Source organism: Zalophus californianus, chromosome 6 (assembly GCF_009762305.2).
Source record: "Zalophus californianus isolate mZalCal1 chromosome 6, mZalCal1.pri.v2, whole genome shotgun sequence".
In the NCBI taxonomy this organism is placed as follows: Eukaryota; Metazoa; Chordata; class Mammalia; order Carnivora; family Otariidae; genus Zalophus; species Zalophus californianus.
The window spans coordinates 21,141,641-21,163,763 of record NC_045600.1 but is presented as its reverse complement, the minus strand read 5'-3'; the positions used below and the strand labels follow the sequence as shown (position 1 = coordinate 21,163,763).

Genomic DNA, 22,123 nt, shown 5'->3' with positions numbered 1-22,123 from the left:
TCCCACAGAAATCTACAGTCCCTGAGATAACCGATATTAGCAGTTTGGGATATACATCTTATCAAACTTTTTTGTATATACTCAGAAACACAAATATGTATGTACACACACACTAATACAGCAAAACTATATATAGGCCAATATAGCAAAATGATTATACATTCTATTCTCTAACCTACCTTTTTCAATTAAAAATATAATTGAGACACCTTCTCTGACTGCACAGCATTCCATTTTATTTGATTACTTGATTGGCTATTTGGTTTTGTTTGCTTTTACTAATGTAAGTAGTGCTGCATGGTACACCCAGGCACATGTCTAGTTATTTCCTAGGGATAAACTAAGAGTTACAGAGTGTGACATTTAAACTGACACCAAGGGCTAGGAAGGTCTTTCCGCACTCCTGGCGTGCAAAGTCCCAACTCTCTACTCCCCACACAAAGCATTGAGATGCTTTCAATCATTTAAACTCTACCAAGAAAGACAGTCTTGTTTAATCCATGTGACTGAATGCAGACTAATTATCTCTTCATAGTACTTCTTTGCATTTCTTCTTTTGTGAACTAACATATTTACTTTTGAACTGGCAAGGAAGCCAACCAGTCGAGCAGGATAAATTGCTCCTTGCTGATCCACCAAGACATTCTGTAGATAAGCAGGTGAAAAGACTGAGGGATTTTTTTTTTTTAAGATTTTATTTATTTACTTATGAGAGAGAGAAAGTCTCAAGCAGACTCTGCCCTGAGCTCGATCCCATGACCCGAAGATCATGACTTGAGCCAAAATCAAGAGTTGGATGCTTAAACAACTGAGCCACCCAGTGAGGGATTTATGAGGCATAACTGTGAGGGATTTATGAGGCATAACCAATTCCTTTCTCCTTACTACCGCTGAAGGAGGTAGTTGAGCATCAGATGCAAACTCCAGTTTCTACAGCAAGTGGCACTGTTAATGATGGCCCCACAAAGACTACAGAGAATGGGTTTATAGCATCAATCCATGTATCTTGAGCAGGGAAGGGAGAAGACTTCTAACTCTTGTTTGCATAGTGTTATGGGCTGAACTGTGTGTCCCCAAATTTATATGTTGAAATCTTAACCCCTAGTTCCTCAGTATGTGACTGTATTTGGAGATAGGATCTTTAAAGAGGTAGTTAAATTAACATGAGGTCTTGAGAGTAGGCCCTAGTCCAGTATGACCATCCTTATAAGAAGAGATCAGGACACAGACACACCCAGAGACAGTACCACATGAAGAAATAGGACAGAGGCTTCAGAAGAACCAACTCTGTTGATGCCTTAATCTTAGAATTTTGGCCTCCAGAATTATGAGGAAATAAATTTCTGTTGTTTAAGCCATCCGGTCGACAGTACTTTGTTATGGCAGGCCTGGTAAACTAATACACATGACACTCTACATAAAACTAAAAAAAAAAAATCAATTGTCCATTTCACAGCAAAAGAGCCAATGAGCAACACCTGGTGCTCCCACTGGGGAAAGCTGACATCTTTTTTTTTCTTTAATTAGTTTCAGAGGTAGAATTTAGTGATTCATCAGTTGGATACAACACCTAGTGCTCATTACATCAAGTGCCCTCCTTAATGTCCATCACCCTGTCACCCCATCCCTCCTTCCCACCTCCTGTCCAACAACCTTGTTTGTTCCCAGGAGTTCGGCATCTCTTATGGATCGCCTCCCTCTCAATTTTCATCTTATTTTATTTTTCGGGAAGGGCTGACATCTTGTTGATGTTTATAACTTCCCTCTGTTTCTAGATGAACCACAAGGTGGTGACAAGAATTTGTTCTTGAGGCTCATGGCAGATGTGAATTCTACCACAGACAGCTGCCTTTTTATAGGAAATAGTACAATCTGTTCCCTCACTTGACATCTGTTTCATGATTTAAACTGAGAATTCATTCTCTCCCTTGAAACAAGCATGAAAAGTTAACTCCCATTTTTCAAGAAAGTCTATGTTTATAAAACATTAATAAGGAGCTGTTCCAGGCTCTGAGGAATTTGCAAATGGAAGGAAGAGATGCCCCTGCGGTAAAGTCAGGTGGGTGAGAACAGATCTGTAAAGAGAAGCTCTTCAGCGTCGTAAGATGGCCTGCAGCTCACTGCACAAGGGCCCCCAAAGAGAATTACAAAGACCTAGACCTTGCCCCACCCAGACTTCAGGACCAGGAAAAGAGTTGTGTGATCTAAAACACATTAGCTTGGGAGTCCATGGTCACATCTCATGTCAAAATTATTAAGGAAAAAAAAAACAAAAAAATGATTCCTTGGATCTGAGGGCTTGCATCTCCACTGGCTCCACAGCTCTAAACCTTTTCATGAGTGAACTGAACCCTCATGAAAGAGGATCTATTGCTTAATTCAGAAAAAAGAAAAAAGAAAAGAAGAAACATTCAGAGAGGAATAAAATGAAAAAGAGCCAGTTGTGCCTGGCCAATCTCTTTTTAAATAATCCAAAGCGGGGGCACCTGGGTGGCTCAGTTGATTAAGCCTCTGACTTGGTTTTGGCTCAGGTCATGATCTCAGGGTCGTGAGATTGAGCCCTGCATCGGACTCTGCACTCAGAGCACAGTCTGCTTGAGGTTCTCTCTCCCTCTCCCTCCGCAATACCCCCAACCACTTGCTCGCTCTCTAAAATAAATAAATAAATAAATATCTTTAATAATAATAATAATTCAAATGGTGGGTGAGGGATAAGGAATTATAAGGCCTGGCTCTGCTGCCAGTACTTAGGTCTTGGTTTTCTCCCCCATAAAATGAAGACATTTTACTAGGTAATCTCTTAAATTTCTTCTAACTGTAAAGGTCTGTGATAGTGAGGGAATCCAAACCAATCATTATGAACCTAGACCAAATACAAAGATATCTATTTTCAGAAAGCTTCAGGAACAATGACAATGAATGCTTGAAAGGGCACGGCATACCGGCCTCTGTGGTCTGGGCACTTTATGTCCACTGATATTTTGTTGTGCTCAAGTTAGCATTTTATTACCTGAAAAAAGCACAGCTCATAATTCTTCTTGAAGCCCCACTTCGCTGGGTGTCAAGTGGTTTGCACAAGAGGTTTAGTGAGCAATTTCTAATCTCCTTTCAATCAGTGATGTTGATCATTCACCGGGAAAGCTACTTAAAGTGGGAGATAACATCCTTAACGGGGGGGAATTTGATGACAGACATTTAAAATATTCTGTAAAACAATTCAAAATTATGACCTGATAAACTCATTTCTATTTTTCTAAGTTCTCTTTCTAGACAGATGTACCTGGGACCAAGGTGTCTGGAGGCAAGCTTTTCTTTTTTTCTGAGGTCAGAGGCAACGGTATCCCGAAGATGCAACGGGGCAAAGAGAGACAGAACTAAAAACATCCACTGGACACCTCCTTAGTTCCAGGCATTTGTGCTGGAGACCAGACTGCTGGGACAATCCAAGAATGAAAATATTGTCACTCTCAAGGACCTGACTTTGGTCCGGAGATGAAAGGACCATGCAACCAGAAACAGAGGTGGAACAGGGACCCGGACCTCGAGTAAAGCTCCAGGGAAGAACTCCCTCTGGGTAGCTCACTCGGGAATGCCCAGTCTTTAAGGACCATACAAGGCACAAAGTAAGGACTTTGCATGAGAAAAGCTCACTTGAATTTCATCTTAAACAATCTGTAGGACTTTGTTACATGGGAACAAAAGGAGTTATTCAGGGTAAAAAGCAAAAGTAAGTAGAGACATAGAAGTGGAACATTTTGAAGCCCAATGAGAGAAACAGTATGATTGGGATTCCATCTGTTCTAAATACTAAATGTCTTTTGAATCTGTTCAGTTTCCTCTAACCTAATCCAGGCCACCATATACGTTACCTGGATTACTGCAACATGTTAACCCTCCCAGTAATACAACCAATGACTACCATGCTTTCCAAGGAGCAAGGGAATAAGTGATCCTTTGTGATATCTGTCCCAACTCTAACCTACTATGGAAACACCTGTGATTTCTCTCGATTATCAGGTGGGCGGTATTGCTAATATCAATTGGGGTTTGTTGCCTGCATCCATAATCATTGAATATGCTCATTTCACTAACCCCCCACAGGTGAGAGACAATAAAGACCTATCATCCAAATTCATGGGCCCTCTGTATTCTACATGGTTGCAAATACCCAGTTTTGATCATCTGTCTGGAACTGAAAGGACACAACATCTTAAATCCCGCCCTATGGGAACTGGGTGAGCTGCAGAGTGTTGGCAAGTCTGGGAGTCAATCCCAATTTTGTCACTTAACTCATGTGTGGTTCCGGGCATTGGTGTCCTCATCTATAAAAAGAGGATCATAAGACCAAAAAGAACGCCACAGAAGGTAATCAATAAAAGGCATTTCAGCTATCACCTCCTCTTTAGGATTAGTGTTTTAGCAATTCTACAAGGGACTTGCAGAATCTCTGGTTGGAGGTCACAGGTTTTTAATTAAGTGGTCCCACAAGATCTAGTTCAGATTCTCTGATGGGAACACAGCATCTTTTCTTAAGATTTTATTTATTTGAGAGAATGAGAGAGAGCATGCATGCACGAGTGGGGTGAGGAGCAAAGGGACAGCGAGAAGCAGACTCCCTACTGAGCCAAGAGCCAGGACCCTGGGATCATGCCCTGAGCTGACGGCAGACGCTTAACTGACTGAGCCACCCAGGCGTCCCTGGGACACAACATCTTAAACTCTCCCTGTCTTTTTCAGATTTTGCTCCACACAGTTGGTTCAACAGCCACAAGACCCCATTTCGCTACCACAGAAAAGCCTTCCCCATCTCACCATCTTTCCAGTGTCCGAGGTGGCTCAGTAGGGAAGGGACATGCAGAAAGTACAAGGTTGGTGAGAATCTGAGACTCCCAACTTAGGGAGCGCTCCCCCCACCATACCCACACACATCCATGTACATCAATTTTTAAAAAACATTCAAAAGGTTATAGTAATCCCCCAAAACAGAACAGGAGAAACAAAATTAATGGAGACTATTTGAAAACATGGGAAAAGAGGTATCCTTCCACACTAGATGCTCCTACTTGTTCTCTTCTAATTCCGTCCCATCATGAAGCCACATTTCAATTGGCAAATACCCTTAGGCCTCAGTAACTGGAGAACAGGTTTGGGAAGAAGGGTCTTGCAGCCCTATATCAGAATAGTTCATTTCTTCCACAAAGATCCACTGTATAATTTCAATGTGCCAGGCAGCATGCTGGAAATATGAAATGAACATAATGGGGTTCCTGCTTCTAAGAAGGCTTTGGTCGAGTGGGACCCCTAAACAAGTCATTGCTGTCCAGAGATGAGCACATAAGGCAGGTTTGTACTTAGCTCCCTGGGAACGCACAGGAGGCAGGAGCAGGTGTGCGGAAGGCTCTCCGTGACCGCTTCCCACGGCTCACTGGGTCATAAACACCGCCTCTCACGGTACCAGGCACCGGGCAGGTGAGCCCAGAAGAGAGAGCTGGGCTGAACCCCTCCACTACCCCTTTAAGTTGTATGGCTTTAGCCAAACCATTTAATCTCTTTAGCTACTGTTTCTGCAACCATAAAGTGGGGTAGCAATATCTACTTTTTTTAAGACTGTGAAGATTACATGAGATAATGCGTGTGTGTGTGTGTGTGTGTGTGTGTGTGTGTGTGTGTGTGTGTAGCATATTCCTGGCACATAATAGTTTTTCTATAAATAGAAACTATTTTTAAAATTATGTATGATGGATGCCTGGGTGGCTCAGTCACTTAAGCATCTGCCTTCAGCTCAGGTCATGATGCCGGAGTCCTGGGATGAAGCCCTGAGTCGGGCTTCCTGCTCAGCGGGGAGTTCTCCCCCTCTCTCTTGGCCCGTCCCCTCTGCTCGTGCTCTCTCTCTCTCAAAATAAATAAATAAAATCTTTTAAAAAAATTAAAATTATGTATGAAAATCTTTTTTTAAAAAATTATTTGAGAGAGACAGAGCATAAGCAGGGGCAGGTACAAAGAGAGAAGGACAGGCAAACAATCTCAAGCAGATCCCAGGCTGAGTGTGGAGCCTGATTCGGGACTGGATCTCATGACCCTGAGATCATAACCTGAGCCGAAACCAAGAGCCTGACACTTAACCAACTGAACCACCTGGGCGCCCCTGTATGAAAATCCTTTTAATGGCAAAAAATCTGTTTGCAGATTATCATTTCTTTGTAGGAGTCCTGGGATATCACATAACTTACTCATTTCTGTATCTGTAACAACTGGTAAAATACCAGCTTTATTCAATAAACATTTGTGTTTCTGAGAAACTTTTGAACCTCTCTGCAGAAACTTTCAAAGAAACCAGTCATTAGAGGGGGTTCTTCCGTTTGTTTGTTTTTTAGCACTGATTAAAATCCAAATTGCACAACTTAATGGAGACAAGAATATCAAGGATCCTGGGCCACCCTAAATACAGAAATGAGGCCAAATTTACATATATTACTGAAAGACAAAAAGGATGTAATTTGTTTCTTAAAAAAATGTTCTACTGTTCTTTGATTTTGAGGAGACTACTGTTCCGGAAGACTATTAATATTGCTGAAATTTGTAGCTGGGCAAAAGAATTTTAAAAACAAATTATTTTTGTCTTCCAAGGAAATATAGTCAAGGTAAAAAAAAAAAAGTCATGAAATACGAATGTGTCTTGAGAACAACAAGAACTCCCCCTATGACCCCATCATGCACAGTGATAATTACTGTTTACTGGGAATCTGAGCCCCGATTCCTGTCTAGTGCTCTACCAACTGCAGCAGGACTAGGAGAAAACCAACAACAGAGAAAAATGTCCCATCTTATAAGGAGTCACACAGTCCTGATAATGCTCTCCCACCATCCTTAACTAACAATGACCAGAGAAACTTTCTGAGTATCTAAAAAGATCTTGTCACAAAAATTGAGGTCTCAAGTCCATAGTTTTCCACCTAGTATAAATACTTGTTTCTGAGGGGGAAAAAAAAAAGTCCAAGATCCCTGGGGATATCCTACTGTTCTAAGAGAATTCCACTGTGATCAGGTCAATGCAAATGAATCAAGAACATACGATCTATATTTGTTTTAAAACCCACGAGGTTTGAAGTACAAAGAAAGTCTGGTAAAATGTAGTCTTGGGTCTGCTGAATCCAGAATTTAAAAGAAAGGCCAGGAGGTGTAGCAGAGCCTGAGACACAGCAGGGCTAACTTTGTAAATCTGGACCAATGCATCAAAATATTTTTTTCTGGTTTCTCTGGTTTCCCAACACTTTAGCAATGGCAAGAACATCCAAGTCAAATTTGCCAGTGTATGTATGTTTGGGTTTCTGAACACTGAGATCTGACCAGGGAGGCAGTATGAGCTAATGGAAGGCTAAGTGTATTTTCATATGTACCTAAATATATGTGTGTATAGGTACACATAGAAATTATGTGCATATATGTGTACATAGAAATTACACATATACACACCTACATACAATTTCAGAACTTTCGGAAGTCTTTAATAATTTAACACTCGCTATGAATCTCCAACAGAGGGGTCCCAGCAAGACTTAACATACTGGCCCTTGGCATCTCGGTTTTTCTTGAACTGCCACATGGGATACACTCGGGGGGAATGCTGGACTCTTAAACCCAAATGGGACACAGATGTCTGGGATGCAGATGACTCTCCCCACCTGCAGTCTCACTCCTTTCATTCAAGGATCCATTCAACGGACAATTATTAAACACCTGCTATGTGTGCTTCATCCAGGCTTGACGCAAAAGGAGCATTCTAATCCCACACTTGAACTCTCCACTTATCTTGTATGTAAAAGAAAACCAAAATGGAAGTCTGCCACTTAACAACAGCATGTGCTCCTGCAGACATTTCTGTGTTTTCTCTTTCCTGCTTGCCACGGGCTTCCAAAGGCTTATTTTTATTCCCCCCGACACTCTTCCTGTTTATCATCCCATGGAAAACTATCGGCGTTACAGAGGGAGGCTGTCTGGTGAAGATGATAGGGTTTGTCTGTCATCCAGGGAAAGGGGGCCCCCGGGAGGCAGGGGGTGAGAGAGAAAACAAGTGTTATTAAGGATCCTGCCTGTTCCCAGTTCTCCTGCCTTTTGCTCTGGAGAGCTGAATCCCAGAGCAGATATCAACATGCTCTCCAGCTCTGCCCCGCACCCTGTGATGTAACCAAGGTGAGGGGATTTGTTTGCCTTCCTCCTCCGAATTACCCCCCCTGGTGAGAAAATGAGAAGAAAGTGCAGGTTGATCACAGAGTCTTGCCCTCCCACAAGTAGGCTGGGGATTGGGATTGCTAACCCCATGCAGAAGTCCTGTGGCAGATGACGGGGAGGAGTCTGCGGCTTGCTGCAGCCCAGCACAGAGCAATGGGGCCAAGGAAAACAGGCTGGGCCTGGGCCCCCGTAACCCTCTGCACACAGGAGATGAATCACAGAGCTTCTGCCCCAGCTGCAGCCTCGCACAGTGAGCTGCCAGGAAAAGCCCGGGCCAGCTGGGCCGAGGGCACTCCTGATGGAGGCTGCGATTCTTCCCCCTCTATACCTCCCTCTGCAGTGCTAAGAAGCATGGGGCAGGGGGCAAAGACCAAAAGTCCCCCCAAGGCAGCTGCTCCCCAGGACCCTCAAGCCCTTGGTCCAGAAAGCAACCACATTGAACTTCCCGCAGCACCTCTCTGCATGACCCCACAGCTCACTTCTGAAGACTGCAAAACTCTCCTCAGGTCTCATCCCACCACGTGTATGGTTTACCGTCCTCTGGGACGGTAATTCTTCTTCTTTCCCATGGCAAAGAAAATGAGGCCCACAGCTGTGAAATTAGGATTTTTAAAAAATTCCTGCTGTACTCTGCGCTGCATCAAGCACCTCCACACACACCCTGTTGCCCAGCCTGGGCAGGGACACTCGGTCCCACTTCACGGATGAGGAACGGCAGCTCTGGGGACAGGGTGTGCCCAGAGACAGACCAGAATCTGCTCCTTACCCTCCCAAGGATTTAGTGTACCCTGACTGAACCACCCAGCCTCCTAGTAGAGAGGTTGGCTGCAGGCCTGGTGCCAGGTGGCGGACAGGTAGCCACCTGACTGGGGGGCTTTCCAGCATGTCTGGATTTCTTTGAAGCTCTCAAGCGCTCAAATGAAAGCATTTATAATTTCCCCACTACTGAAGTAGAAAGATAAATGCCACAGGTTTAGAAATATCGGGTCATTCTCCTAAACCTTGTTCTTCCTTACCCAGGATGAGTTAAAGGCTTTTCAAAGCCGAAGTCCACCTTGACTACACAGGTCAGGGTGTTCAGAAAGAGGCTCCTGGGGTTTCTCGATCTGGGGTTGCATCCAGACACTGTCCACACAGCCTGGGCCACTCACCTCACTGCCTCTCATTTTTCCAGGCCCCCAAGGCTTGCTGCTTGCCACTTCTGGGCCTGGAAGATTGGGTGCAGGTGAGGTGGGAAGGAGATGGAGGCATGCCCCTGGGCCAACCTGGGCCCTTGGCCGATTACTAACGAATGAGGAGATTTCTTTTCAAAGTGGAGTGTCTAGAAACTTGTTTCCATAACACAATACTGTGGGCACCCAGCAGTTATCTAGAAGTGCTCGTATCTGTTAAGGAAACATGAACTTCTTCCTCAGACTCCACCTACTATATATCTTATTTAAAAAACCTTTTGATTCTATTTATGTCAAAAATAAACTCCACAGTTGGGCGCCTGCGTGGCTCAGTCAGTTAAGCGTCTGCCTCTTGGTTTCGGCTCAGGTCATGATCTCATGGGTTGTGAGAGCGAGCCCCGCGTGGGGCTCCACGCTCAGCAGGGAGTCTGCTTGAAGATTCTCTACCTCTGCCCCTTCCCCCAGTTGTGTGTGCACGTGCTCGCTCTCAAATAAATAAATCTCTTAAAAATTTTTAAAAAAAGATAAACCCCATGGCAAAGTACGTGTATCTGTACAGAAGGCCTGGAAGGTAAGACAGCAAAATGATAAACATGATGACTCTGGGTCACTGCCAGGTGTGGGAATCGTGGTAAAAGGCTTTGGACCGTTGGCTGAAATCCAGGCTCATCCATTTCTTAGTGGTATTATCTCAGACAAGCATCTTAACCTTCCAGACTCGGGATCAACTAGGAAATGGGGAGAAAGATATCTGCCTTGCAGGACTGTTGTCAAGGCTGGAGATGACACACATCATATACTAGCACATAGCACAGACTCAGGAAGTGCTGGCTATGATTTATTATTACTTCTGTAAAAAGGGATGGTTGCCAAAAGGCCCCCTCTAGCCTCCTGTAACTACAGAAACTGTCTCCTGCTGAAGGAGAGAGCTAAGCTCATCACTCCTCATTCTACAGTCCTAGTTTTGCCTTTGCTTCTCCAGAGTCACCCAGAGTCACAGGCCACTGAGCTCCTGGTGGAGACTAAAGTGTGTTGGCTATTCTGCATTTGCTTCACCCGCACCCTCACCCCGAATCCATTCTCCTCTCCCTTCTCCAGCAGCTCTACAGCCTATGGAATGACCTCTGACTTCCAGCTGGGATCTGCTAGGGGGAAGCCCTAGCACAAGATCTGGGCATTTAGTACCCCCTCACTCCCCACTGCGCCAAATCTCTGGAGGTGGCTCTGTCCTTCCTACAGCCACAGCACCTGTCAGGCAGTCCCTCTTCCATGATTCTAGCTCATGCCGCCTCTGGAAGCAGTCCTTTCATTACACCCTCTTCAGATAAACTTTTCGAGGATGCCATCTGCCTACTGCCAGGACCCTGACCAAAACAATGAGGGAAGGGGTTGTCTCAGTGGGAACTGTAATACTGTTAACATGGCTTCAGAAAAGGGAGACACTGAAAAATAAGCTTTGGAGACAGATTAATCATGCCCAGCTCAGAGTAGGACTCTGATTTTCATCCCTGGAACCTCTAGGAATTGAAGGGATTTTCATCTAAGTAGAGAGATTACTGGAAAAAAACAGCCTGAGCCTAGAGATCCTGACTTTTCCACAGTGGGGAGCCCACCTCCCCCTCTCTGAAACGATAAGAACCCCGGGGCAGGAGAGGGGAGAAACCCCATCCGTGCTGATCACTTCTGTGTCCGGCATCATGTAAGTTGTCCTACACAGACCGTCTCACTTGGAATGGACAACAACTTTGTAAGTACGACTACTATCTCCACTTTTCAGGTAAGGAAACGGAGTCATAAAGATACTAATGATCTTGCCCAAGGTCACACAGCTGGGAAATGAAGGAGGAGGAGCTGAGCAGTCTAACCCGAGTCTGCGCGCTCCTAACCAGTGTGTTGTCTGCGTCCCCCCAGGGGAAGGCTGGGAAAGGCGGTTGAGAGCGAGGAGACACAAAGGCCGAGGGTGGAGTACAGCCTCTTCCTAACTGCCTCGGCTTCTGATGGTGCCTTCCCACCATGAAAGGCTCCCCACAGTGGAGACGGGGTTGTAGGGGCACATTTCAGCCACTGACCATGATCATCAGCCACAGAGATTAACCAGAATGGAGAGTGTGTGAAAACAAACGCTCTAAGGGACCGTGGCTTGCGAAGACAGACTGTGATAAACTAGGAATCTTTGCAGTATTAGCAAATACCAACCCAAATCCTGTCTGAACCCTTTAGTCTGTAAGAACTCCATGTGTAGGCCCCTCCAATAACACACAGCATAAGGGCAAATGTTACCCAAATTTGAAAAATGATCCAGAGACAAATACCTAACCAATGTTTTTGAGGAAGAAAAAAACGAATATTGTTGGACACACCTGGCAAATTCATCCACAGAGAAATTACCAGTAACTCTATCACTTTCAAAGGAAAATAATCTCTTGGGCCAAATAAAAAAAAACACCAAGAACACACTACATCTATCCAATGCCATCCTAAATCTAACCCAAGTACAGTGCTTGTTAACAGGCCCTTTTTCCACCTGCAAAGCCAGGCAGCATCCTTCTTACACCTAGAAATTTAATAAATGAGACCACAGGATGTTACAGACTGAAATATAGCTCGAGTCAAGCACAAGAGAATAAACATAACTGCAAAATGATTTGTAGTCTGGACACAGTGGCTGAGTCCTGACTCTCATTCTGCTTCACATAACATGTGCTTTTTCTCTGCTTAAATCTACCTCCCTCTTGCTGAAAAGGGAAGGTGCACAGGTGAGTGGATGAAAGATTCAGCCCTGTGCGTATTACATATAGTTTGGTCATTCAAGGAGAAAATAAACTGACAAGGAACAGTACTTGTACTGAATATGAGAAAACAGCATATTAAGATATAACGTCAAATGGTTTCCCAGGATTAACACTCTGCCAACCAATCCGCCAATCTGTGTACGTGTTTTTTCCTAATGCAATTTTGAACCACTCTGTATTCTAGCTTTTTGACTGGGTGACTACTACACTGAACTCATTCTGCAAACAAAGCTGGCTGCAGAGATTTTAGGAGCAGCAAAGGGTCACCAAAATTGATATGCAAAGCCTTCTGGGCTCCATCTTACCAGTTGAGTCAGCCTGAGAAGCCTTGCCACTCCTCTGCTCCTCAGCACTGATGAGCTGCACGTCTGTGTATGAGGGATCAAAACTAGGACTACTGGTATCTTCAGAATGTGTGGTCCAGCTGCTCTCGGAGGTCAGAGGGCATCTCCTCAGGGAGCCGAAGGAAGGGCACGTCCAGCAGGGCATGGTCAATGGTAGGGCTGGGGACAGACCAAAACCCAAAAGCATACAATATAAATAGTTGTGCTCTGTTTATCTTTAGTGCTTGTCTTACCTTGATGGTGCTCAGAGCCTATGAAATCACAACGGCCATATAAGGCAAGGAAATGATGGCAATATCACTTATGATAGACAGGGGGAAATGATGGACTGAGAGCCCACGGTGAGTCAGTATCAAAACCAGTACCACAAAGAAGGGGGTCTCATGACCCTCAAATTGAAGAAAATCTCACTAAAGAAAAGTAGTGATCTTCAGCTCTACTTCTCTTTCTAAACTGAGATTTCAGCTTCATTCAAACCAAAACTTTCACCCTTACCCTTACCCATTCTTAGTGACATGCCAACAATCTCAAGAAAACTCACCAAATTACACTGCAAAATCAGAGCTAGGTTAGGTTAAGGGAGAAGAGAAGATAGGTAAATATGTATGTATTCGCCTAGGAATGTGATATGCCTCTGCTTGAGCCTGACTATAACTGGAGATTCTGCAGACTGTTACATATACAAATTGAGATTCCTCGGGCTGCTGATTCATAATACAATGAACAAGAACTTCCAGGGGGAAATGCACAGGGCTTGACTCTCTCCTGAACCCTGAGCACCAAATTCAGCCTTTCAAAACCACTCTGGAAAGTTTCTTTTTTTTAAACGAAATTTTCTAAAGTTCCTCATTTGTCTTCAGTGAATAACCTACCACATGGTTTCTCCACGGTGTTACACGAGGATCTTGTTGCAAATGTATTGACAAGTACCAAAAACAAGTGCCAAAGGGAGTGTGGACAGGGAAGGAAGAACAAAAGAGAAAGATCTAGCATTTCTTGAGTCCTCGTGAAATGTCAGGCACTTTTACAAATGTTACCTCATTTCACCACCAATCCTGAGAGACAGGCAGTGGTCTTATTTGACACAAAGGAAAACTGACTCAAGAGAGGTTAAATAGCTTGTTCAAGAAGGGTCAGTTCTCTGGGGGATCTGGGGAGCTCAGTCAGATGAGTGTCCAGTTTCTGCTCAGGTCATGATCTCAGGGTCATGGGATCGAGCCCTGTGTTGGGCTCTGTGCTTGGTGCAGAGTCTGCTTGTTCTTCTCCCTCCGCTCCTCCCCCTTCCCTCGAAAATAAATAAAGTAAGTGAAATCTTTAAAAGGGGAGGGAGGGTCAGTTCTCCTAGCTGGAGAATCAAAATTACAGAGTTGGCTTTAGAGAAATTTGGGTTAAGAGAAAATTGGGAAAAAAGAATAAATAGCAATATATGTGACATGGGACAAATATGAAACCACAGAGGATTTTCATTCTGTATTCTCTTAGACAGTTACAAGACATGTAGGTCTTCTCTGTCTGGAGTACTCATGGCTCACCCCTGCTCTCTCTTAAAAATGTTACCCTCTCAGTAAGGTATTCCTGAGTTCTTCTCTCCAAAGATGCAAAGTCTCTTTTCTGCTTCATTTCTCCTTAGCATTATCACCATCTAATGTACTACATATCCAGTATCTTCCCCACTAGAATTTAAGCTCCTTGGTGGGAAGGCCGGGATTTTGGTCCATTTTGTTTACTGCTGCACCCCCATTCCTAGAATAATGCCTGGTGTGAATAGGTACTCAATGAATATTTGTTGGTTATGTCAACAGAAACACCAGAAATCAATCCTAACAGTCTATGCTAAGTAAAGACTGTTTAAACTTGTACCTATAAAACTCAAAAGGCTAAAGAAGAAAAAATAAACAACCAAAAAGCCAAAAGCGAAGCTGAACTTGTAATGGCTTTTTATAGGACTGTTAGCTATTTCCTACAGTATAAAGGATTAGACACTTTAAGCTATTAGGGAAACAGAATTAAAATATTAGGTAAAATGTAGTAACACTATTTAAAATACATTACAGCATGAGCAAGAAAGCAAAGAATTGTCAGAGGCCAAGTTTAAGTCAGAACCCAGAATGGTAAACAGCACACAACCTGATTTTCATACTCTGGGGCTTTTGAACAAACCAGGGAGACTCTTGAGCTTGAGTTTTTTTAAATGTCTTGTGAAGAAGGCAAAAGGAGGAAAAACCTAGGACTAACTCAAGATGGGAAATCTAACGGAAGATTTGATGCATGAAGCTTGAATTCCCAAATGGATCCGTTCAAGGGTAGATTAGGAATAAGTCCCACCCCAAGCTAAGGATAGCAAAGAAAATTGTCGGCCTTAAGCCTGGGTGCAGGGTAGAGAAAAGAAATCTCCTGAGAATTTATAACTATAAGCTGTCGCACATAGGGACTTGCAGCTAAAACTACTTGTGTGGTCTGAAAACCTTCCAATCTGAGAACACAGCTGAAGTATTTCCAGGTTGGTAGTGGCCTCAGGCACCTGGGAAAAGCAAATACTAATCCTTTCTGGAGGAAGATACCTCAAAGCCAGCCTTCCAAGACAGAATGTTCCTCAGTTTCACATGGGGCGGGAGGGGTGTAGCAAACAGAATCAGACCTGCAAAGAATTCAGACACTAGAATTACTAAGCAGGAAATGTAAGTATGTTCACTATGTTTAAGGAAATAAGAAAAGAAGAAAAGAAAATGAAAATATTAGAAAAGAACACACAGAACTGAAAAAGAACTAAATGAGCTTCTGGAGAAGGAAAATATCACTATAAATACAAAATTGTCCAGAAGGCATAGAGACAGAGAGGAAAACATGAAAGACAGATTAAAACACACGGGAACTGTGCCTGGCTGGCTCAGTCCATAAAGTGTGCGACTCTTGATCTCAGAGTCTGAGATCCTATGTTTGAGCACAGAGCTTACTTAAAATTAAAATCTTCAAAATACATGGGAGAGAAAGCGGGAAGGTCTTGTAGGTATCTATATAACCTGAGTTCCTAAGGAGAAGAGTGTGAGAATGAGAGGCAATATTTAAAAAAACAAAACAAAACAAAACCACTGACTGAGAATTTCCCAGAATTTATGAAAGATTTTATTTGTCAGATTAGAGGTTCCATGGTATCTCAAGCAGGGTAACCAAAAATAACTGTGCAAGTAGACATCAAAACCATACAAGACCAAAGACAAAGAGAAGATCTTAAATAAGATTACTTTCAAAGGAATGATGATTAGATTGACTACCACCTTCTCAATAAGAGAAGCCAATGCACACTTCAATGAGCTGACAGAAAATAACTGTCAAATAGGATTATATGCACAGTAGGAGATCTTCAGAGGTCAACGGAATAATAAAGACAATTTAGACAAACAAAAACTACAATTAATTTAAAAGAAGGAAAGAAAGATGAGAAAAAGAAGCATGATATTACAGAAATAAACTATATCAGTGCTTGATAATAAACATATATGGACTAAAAGTTCCAGCTAAAAGAAAAAGACTATCAAGCTGAAAAAACAAATGAAATCCAATATGCTGTTTACAAAGGACACATCTAAAATACAAAGATTTGTCAACGATGAAAGTAAAGGGATGAGAAAGTCATACAAGACAATACATTAGTGAAAAGAACCTGATACATTGTAGCCTATAGACTTTAAAGTAAAAAGCAGTACTAGAAAGGATCACAATAAAATTATGTTTTAATTCATCAGAAATATATGATAACAATCCTAAATTGGTATATATTTAATAACTTAGTCTCAAAATTATTAATATAAAAACTGACAGAACTGCAGAAAGCAAGAAATGTCCATCATCATAATGGGAGATTTTTAAACACACCTCTCTCAGTAATTGGTAGATCAAGCAGGCAGAAAAATCAGCAAGGAAACAGAAGATATAAACAACAAAATGAACAAGCTGATCTAATGGTCATACACAGACCAACAGATGAAGAATACATATTCTTCATAACCCACACCTAGAACTCTTACGGCAAGTGACCACATGCTATGACATAAAGCAGATTTTAACAAATAACAAAAACTGGTATCAAACAGACCATGAACACTGGTCCAGTACAATGAAGTTTCTAGTTATGCAAACCACTTATCTAGATATAACTAGCATCTATTTATCTAAACTAGAGAGAAGACAATTTGAAAAATTTAGAAACTAAGAAATATACTTTTAAATGATTTATTGGTCAAAGAAGAAATATTAATGAAGATTAGAAAATATTCAGAACCAAACAATAATGAAAATAGGTATATATGTGAAAACTTTAAGAATGCAAGTAAGCAGTACTATCAGGAACAGTTGTATTGCTTCTATTAAAAAAGAACTGAAATTTGGGCTCCTGGGTGGCTCAGTTGGTTAAGCAACTGCCTTCAGCTCAGGTCATGATCCTGGAGTCCCGGGATCGAGTCCCACATCGGGCACCCTGCTCAGCGGGGTATCTGTTTCTCCCTCTGACCCTCTTCCCTCTCGTGCTCTCTGTCTCTCATTCTCTCTCTCTCTCAAATAAATAAATAAAATCTTTAAAAAAAAAAAAAAGAACTGAAATTTAATACAATATGCTTCCAACTTATTGAGTTACAAAAGGAGCTGCAAAATAAAGAATATTAGAAAGGAAATAATAAACATAAAAGCATAAGTTATTGAAATTTAAAAAGTACATAGATAAAAGGTTCTTTACGAAAACTATGTAATAGAATTGAAAAACTGTCAAGAAAAATCTAGAAAAAAGAGGGTACAAATAACCTTAAGAATGAAAAAGACATAATTACAAATGCTATATACATGCAGAAGGCAATGAGGAGAAATAATGAATGTCTTTACATCAATACATTTGAAAAAAAGGTAACACTGTAGAAGTTCTAGGAAATTATAACTTCAAAACTGATTCAAGAAGAAAGTTAAAAACCTGACTTGTCCAATAATCATCAAATAAAGTGAATCAATCCTTAAACTGTCATAAGGAAATGTCAGCCCAGGTGGTTTTACTGAAAAGTTCTATCAAATTTTAAAGAAAAAAAAATATTTCAGTCTTTCAGAGTACAAAAAAATAGAGATCACTCATCAACTCACATTACGAGCAAACTTTAAAGAAAAAAAAAATATTTCAGTCCTTCAGAGTACAAAAAAGAGAGACCACTCATCAACTCACATTATGAGGTAAGGATTTCCTGACATCAAAACCTGACAAAGTATATCTTATTTATACTTATATACTCCAAAATGAGAAATACAGGTCAGCCTCAATCATGGACATAGATGCAAGAATCCCAAATAAATTATCAAAGAGAATCTAGAGACTGATGAAAAGGAGAATTACATCATGACTAAATTGGATTTATCCAGTGAATGCAAGGTCGGTTTAACACAGTATTTCTCAATTTTTTTTCATTACTGCTCCACTGACAAATTTTTTCCCCAATCATCCTCTCCCTTGAAGTACCCCCTCCCCAGGAGAATATCATGACCAGGAAATGGATAGTAATACAACCTACCAATCTCACTCATATTTCCCCAGTTTTACATGTACTTAGGTATGTATTTAGTCCTATGTCATGTTATCAGTGCGTAGGTTATGTATCTACCATCACAGTCAGGATGCAGAACAGTGCCATCACCACAAGGAATGCTGACCTTTTATATTCATTTCTACCTCTTCCCCTCATGCCCTGTTCCTAACCTAGGGCAACCACTAATTTGTTATTCATTTCTATAATTTTGTCATTTCAAGAATGCTATATAAATGGAATCATGCAGTATGTGACCTTTTAGGATTGGCTGTTACTATTCATCCTAATGCCTCTGAGATTCATTCAAGGTATTGAATGTATCAATACTTCATTCCTTTAGATTGCTGGGTAGTGTTCCACGGTATGGACTAACCACAGTTAGTTAAACCATTCACCTGTCATAGAACATCTGGGCTGTTTCTGGTTCTTAGCTATTATGAATAAAGGTGCTTTGAATATTCATGTATGGTTTTTGTATAGGTTTTTATATGAACCTAGGTTTCCATTTCTCTGGGGTAAATGCCCCAGAGTACAACTGCTAGGTCATACAATGGGTCATTCATGTATTGCTGGTGAGAATGTAAACTGTAACAATGACTTTGGAAAACAGTTTGACAGTTCCTTATAAAACTAAACATGCAATTAATTTCTCTGCATCCTCACTAGCATTTAGTATTACCACTATTTTTATTTTAAGTCATCTAATATGTGTGTGTGATAACTCATTTTATTCGCATTTCCCTATTGATAATGATATTGAACATATTTCCAGGTGCTTATTTGCCATCTGTATATCCTTTCCAGTGAAACATATGTTTATGTCTGTTGCCCATTTTCTAATTAGATTGCTTGGTGTTTTTTACTGTGAGTTTTGAGTTTTCTTTATATATTCTAGATACCAGTCCTTTGTTGGATATGTGGTTTGCAAATATCTTCTCCCAGTCTATAGCTTCTTTCTTTATCCTCTTAACAGGGCCTTTTATAAAGCAAAAGTTTTAATTTTGATGAGGTCCAGTTTATCAATTCCCTTTTAAATTTTAATAAGACAGATATACTGTATATCTCTCATGTATTGTATATATAGCTATGCTGTACACATAAAAAGAATAAGATTTCTTTGCCCCGCCCCGAACTATTTTTAGCCCCATTAGAGGTAATATCACCCTGTTGATAATGTGTGGGTTAACGTTACTAAATCAATTAATATAACTCACCATAATAATATATTAAAGGAGTAAAACACCATATTATCATCATAATACATATAGAGAAAGCACTGAGTAAATTTTAGTATTTATTCGTGGTAGTAATTTTTGGCAGACTAGAAACAGAAGAAGCTCCCTAAACCAGGAGAGGCTAACCCCAAAACCCTTTGCAAACACCATGCACTGCTGGAGAGCTTTCCCTTGCAGATCCTGATCAAGATGATGGGTACCCGCTACTCCTACTTCTATTCAACATCCTATTTGCGGTCAGAACCTACACAGTAAGGCAGTTAAAAAAAAAAAAAAAAAAGAGTGACAAAAACCAAACCTATTCTTTGCAGATGATATTTTTGTGTACAGAAAATAACCAGGAAACCCTAATAAATTATCAAATAATTTTAGCACAGTACTTGTGTTTTTAAAAATATATAAAAATAATTGCATTTCTGAAAATTAAAGAAAGATATAGAAAATTAAACTTAAAACAAGGTAGCATTTATAATAGCAACAAAAATATCAAGCATATATTGTAATAAATCTAACAAAAGATGCACAAGTCCTCAGAGGAGATACTCCTAAAGTCTATTAACAGATTGTACAGAAGATCTAAATAAGTGGAGAGATATAATTAGGTTCAGGAAAGTTAATGTTGTGAAGATGTTAATTCTCCCTAGATTGCTTTATAGATTTACTACATTCTCAATCAAAATCCTTGCATATTTTTCCTCATATTAATAAGCAGAATCACACTTCTTAGATATGAACAAAGTAGAATTTTAATAACATAGGTTAAAAATGAATAAAATATTAGAAATAATAGTAAAATACTATATAGAAAAAAATGAAATTAAACTCCTACTTACACCAAATGGAAAAATCAATTCTAGGTGGATTGAATATAAAGCACAAAAGGCTCCACAAGAAATATTTTAGGAGTGCCTGGTTGGCACAGCTGGTTGAGGTCCAACTCTTGGTTTTGGCTCAGGTCATGATCTCAGAGTTGTGAAATCAAGCTCTGTATCAGCCTCCAAGCTCGGCATGGAGTCTGCCTGAGACTCTCTCTCTCTCTCCCTTTGCCCCTCTCCCCCATACTCACATGTGTTCTCTCTCTCTCTCAAATAAATACATAAATCTTTTTTTAAAATGATTTTATTTATTCATTTGAGAGAAAGAGAAACAGAGAGAGCACAAGCAGAGGAAGAGGCAGAGGGAGAGGGAGAAGCAGACCCCCTGCTGAGCTGGGAGCCCGATGTGGGGCTCAATCCCAGGACCTCGAGATCATGACCTGAGCCGAAGGCAGATGCTTAACAATCTGAGCCCTTAAATACATAAATCTTTAAAAAAAAAAAAAAAGAAATATTTTAGAAGACATATACCCAAATATGCTCATGACTTCAGGGTAGGGAAAGATTTCCTTTACCAAGACACAGAAAGCACTAAGCATAAAAACAAACAAATTTCATATCATTAAAATTAAGAACTTCTTTTTACAAGAGGAACCATAGAGTGAAAAACCATCTACTTTGTCCTACATCCATGTGTAGGAGATACTGCCATATATCATATCTACATGATATGATATATGGCTCAGTCGGGTAAGCATCTGCCTTTGGCTCAGGTCACGATCTCAGAGTCCTGGAATCAAGTCCCGCCTTGGACTCCCTGCTCAGCGGGGAGCTGGCTTTTCCCTCTGCCTGCCTACTCCTCCTGCTTGTGCTTTCTCTAACAAATAAAAATTTTTTAAAAATCTTAAAAAAAAAAAAAAAAGAAAGAAAGAAAAGAAATCTCAGATGAATCACTTTATTTAGGTTCTGAAGTAAATGTCCTCAGGCCACAAGATGAGTTGAACCATTGAGAGGAAGTGTGGAGCCTGGAGCTGACTGTTCTCCCAGGGGCCAGGCCTTTGATACTTGGGCCAGAGGACAGCAGACTGCTGTCACCAGGGCTCTTCACAGCCACATCCATCCAGCAAAGAATAAAGTGAAAAAAGATAGAAATCTGTGACTCCTCCTTTCCTAAGAGCTTAGATATAAGGACCCTGGATCCAGACTGCCTGTCTCATTCTACATCTGGTCTTGCATCCTGAGGCAAGTTACTTTATCTGTTCTGCTGTAAAGTTTTCACCTTAAAAATGGGACTTAAAACAGTACCCACTTCACAGGGGGATTAGGTGAATACTGACAAAGCACTTGTTAAAGTGTCTGCACAAAGGAAGCACTGAAAAGGGGTCAAGTGGGTTATTACTTCCAGACCTAAACTTTTGTCCAAATAAATCTCCACTTAGGCCTCCAACCTCACCTCTCTGAAACTAAGTTTCTGTTATCCACACCAGCTCCTTCATCCCTCTAGGTGCTCAGAACAAACCCACTGAGCCAACCTTGATTCTTCTCACATTTGGCCCATCACAACTTCTGCTAGTCCTCCATTAAAAATACATCTGGAATCCAATCACTTCCCACCATCTCCAAGCTACCACCCTGACCCAAGACACTGCTGTGTGACCCAGACTAAGGCCATCCCGAACAGATCTGTGGACAAATCTGCATGATGACCTGACATCTTCTTGAGCACAGCCCCATCCCCCAACATTCTTCCTTGTCTAACCTCACCCTTAAGTACACCCTTGGAGCTTAACGTCCTCGATCAGTGCAGGAGAAATGACTGTGACATACAACTGCTCTCAAACATTCCCCCTGGGGTGGTCTACCCGCACTACTCCCCAGCCTCTAGGACTACAAAAGCAGGTCTTATGGGAGGTGGGGTCACAGAGATCTACTCAGCTTGCAGCTGCCCAAGACATGCGTCTGTCCCTAAGTCCCTTTA

General features: G+C 41.4%; 1 protein-coding gene across 6 annotated transcripts in view; it reads right to left on the bottom strand.

The window, feature by feature from the left end:
* STON2 (stonin 2) overlaps window positions 1–22,123 on the bottom strand; it is a 139,868-nt gene that overhangs the window by 74,266 nt on the left and 43,479 nt on the right. For 4 of the 6 annotated variants that reach the window (XM_027568963.2, XM_027568965.2, XM_027568964.2 and 1 more), the window contains exon 4: window positions 12,499–12,696. The exons of the other annotated variants lie outside the window; for them this stretch is intronic. In XM_027568963.2, the coding sequence (XP_027424764.1) occupies window positions 12,499–12,696 (198 nt within the window). The remainder of the gene's footprint in view (window positions 1–12,498; window positions 12,697–22,123) is intronic. 6 annotated transcript variants of the gene reach the window in all.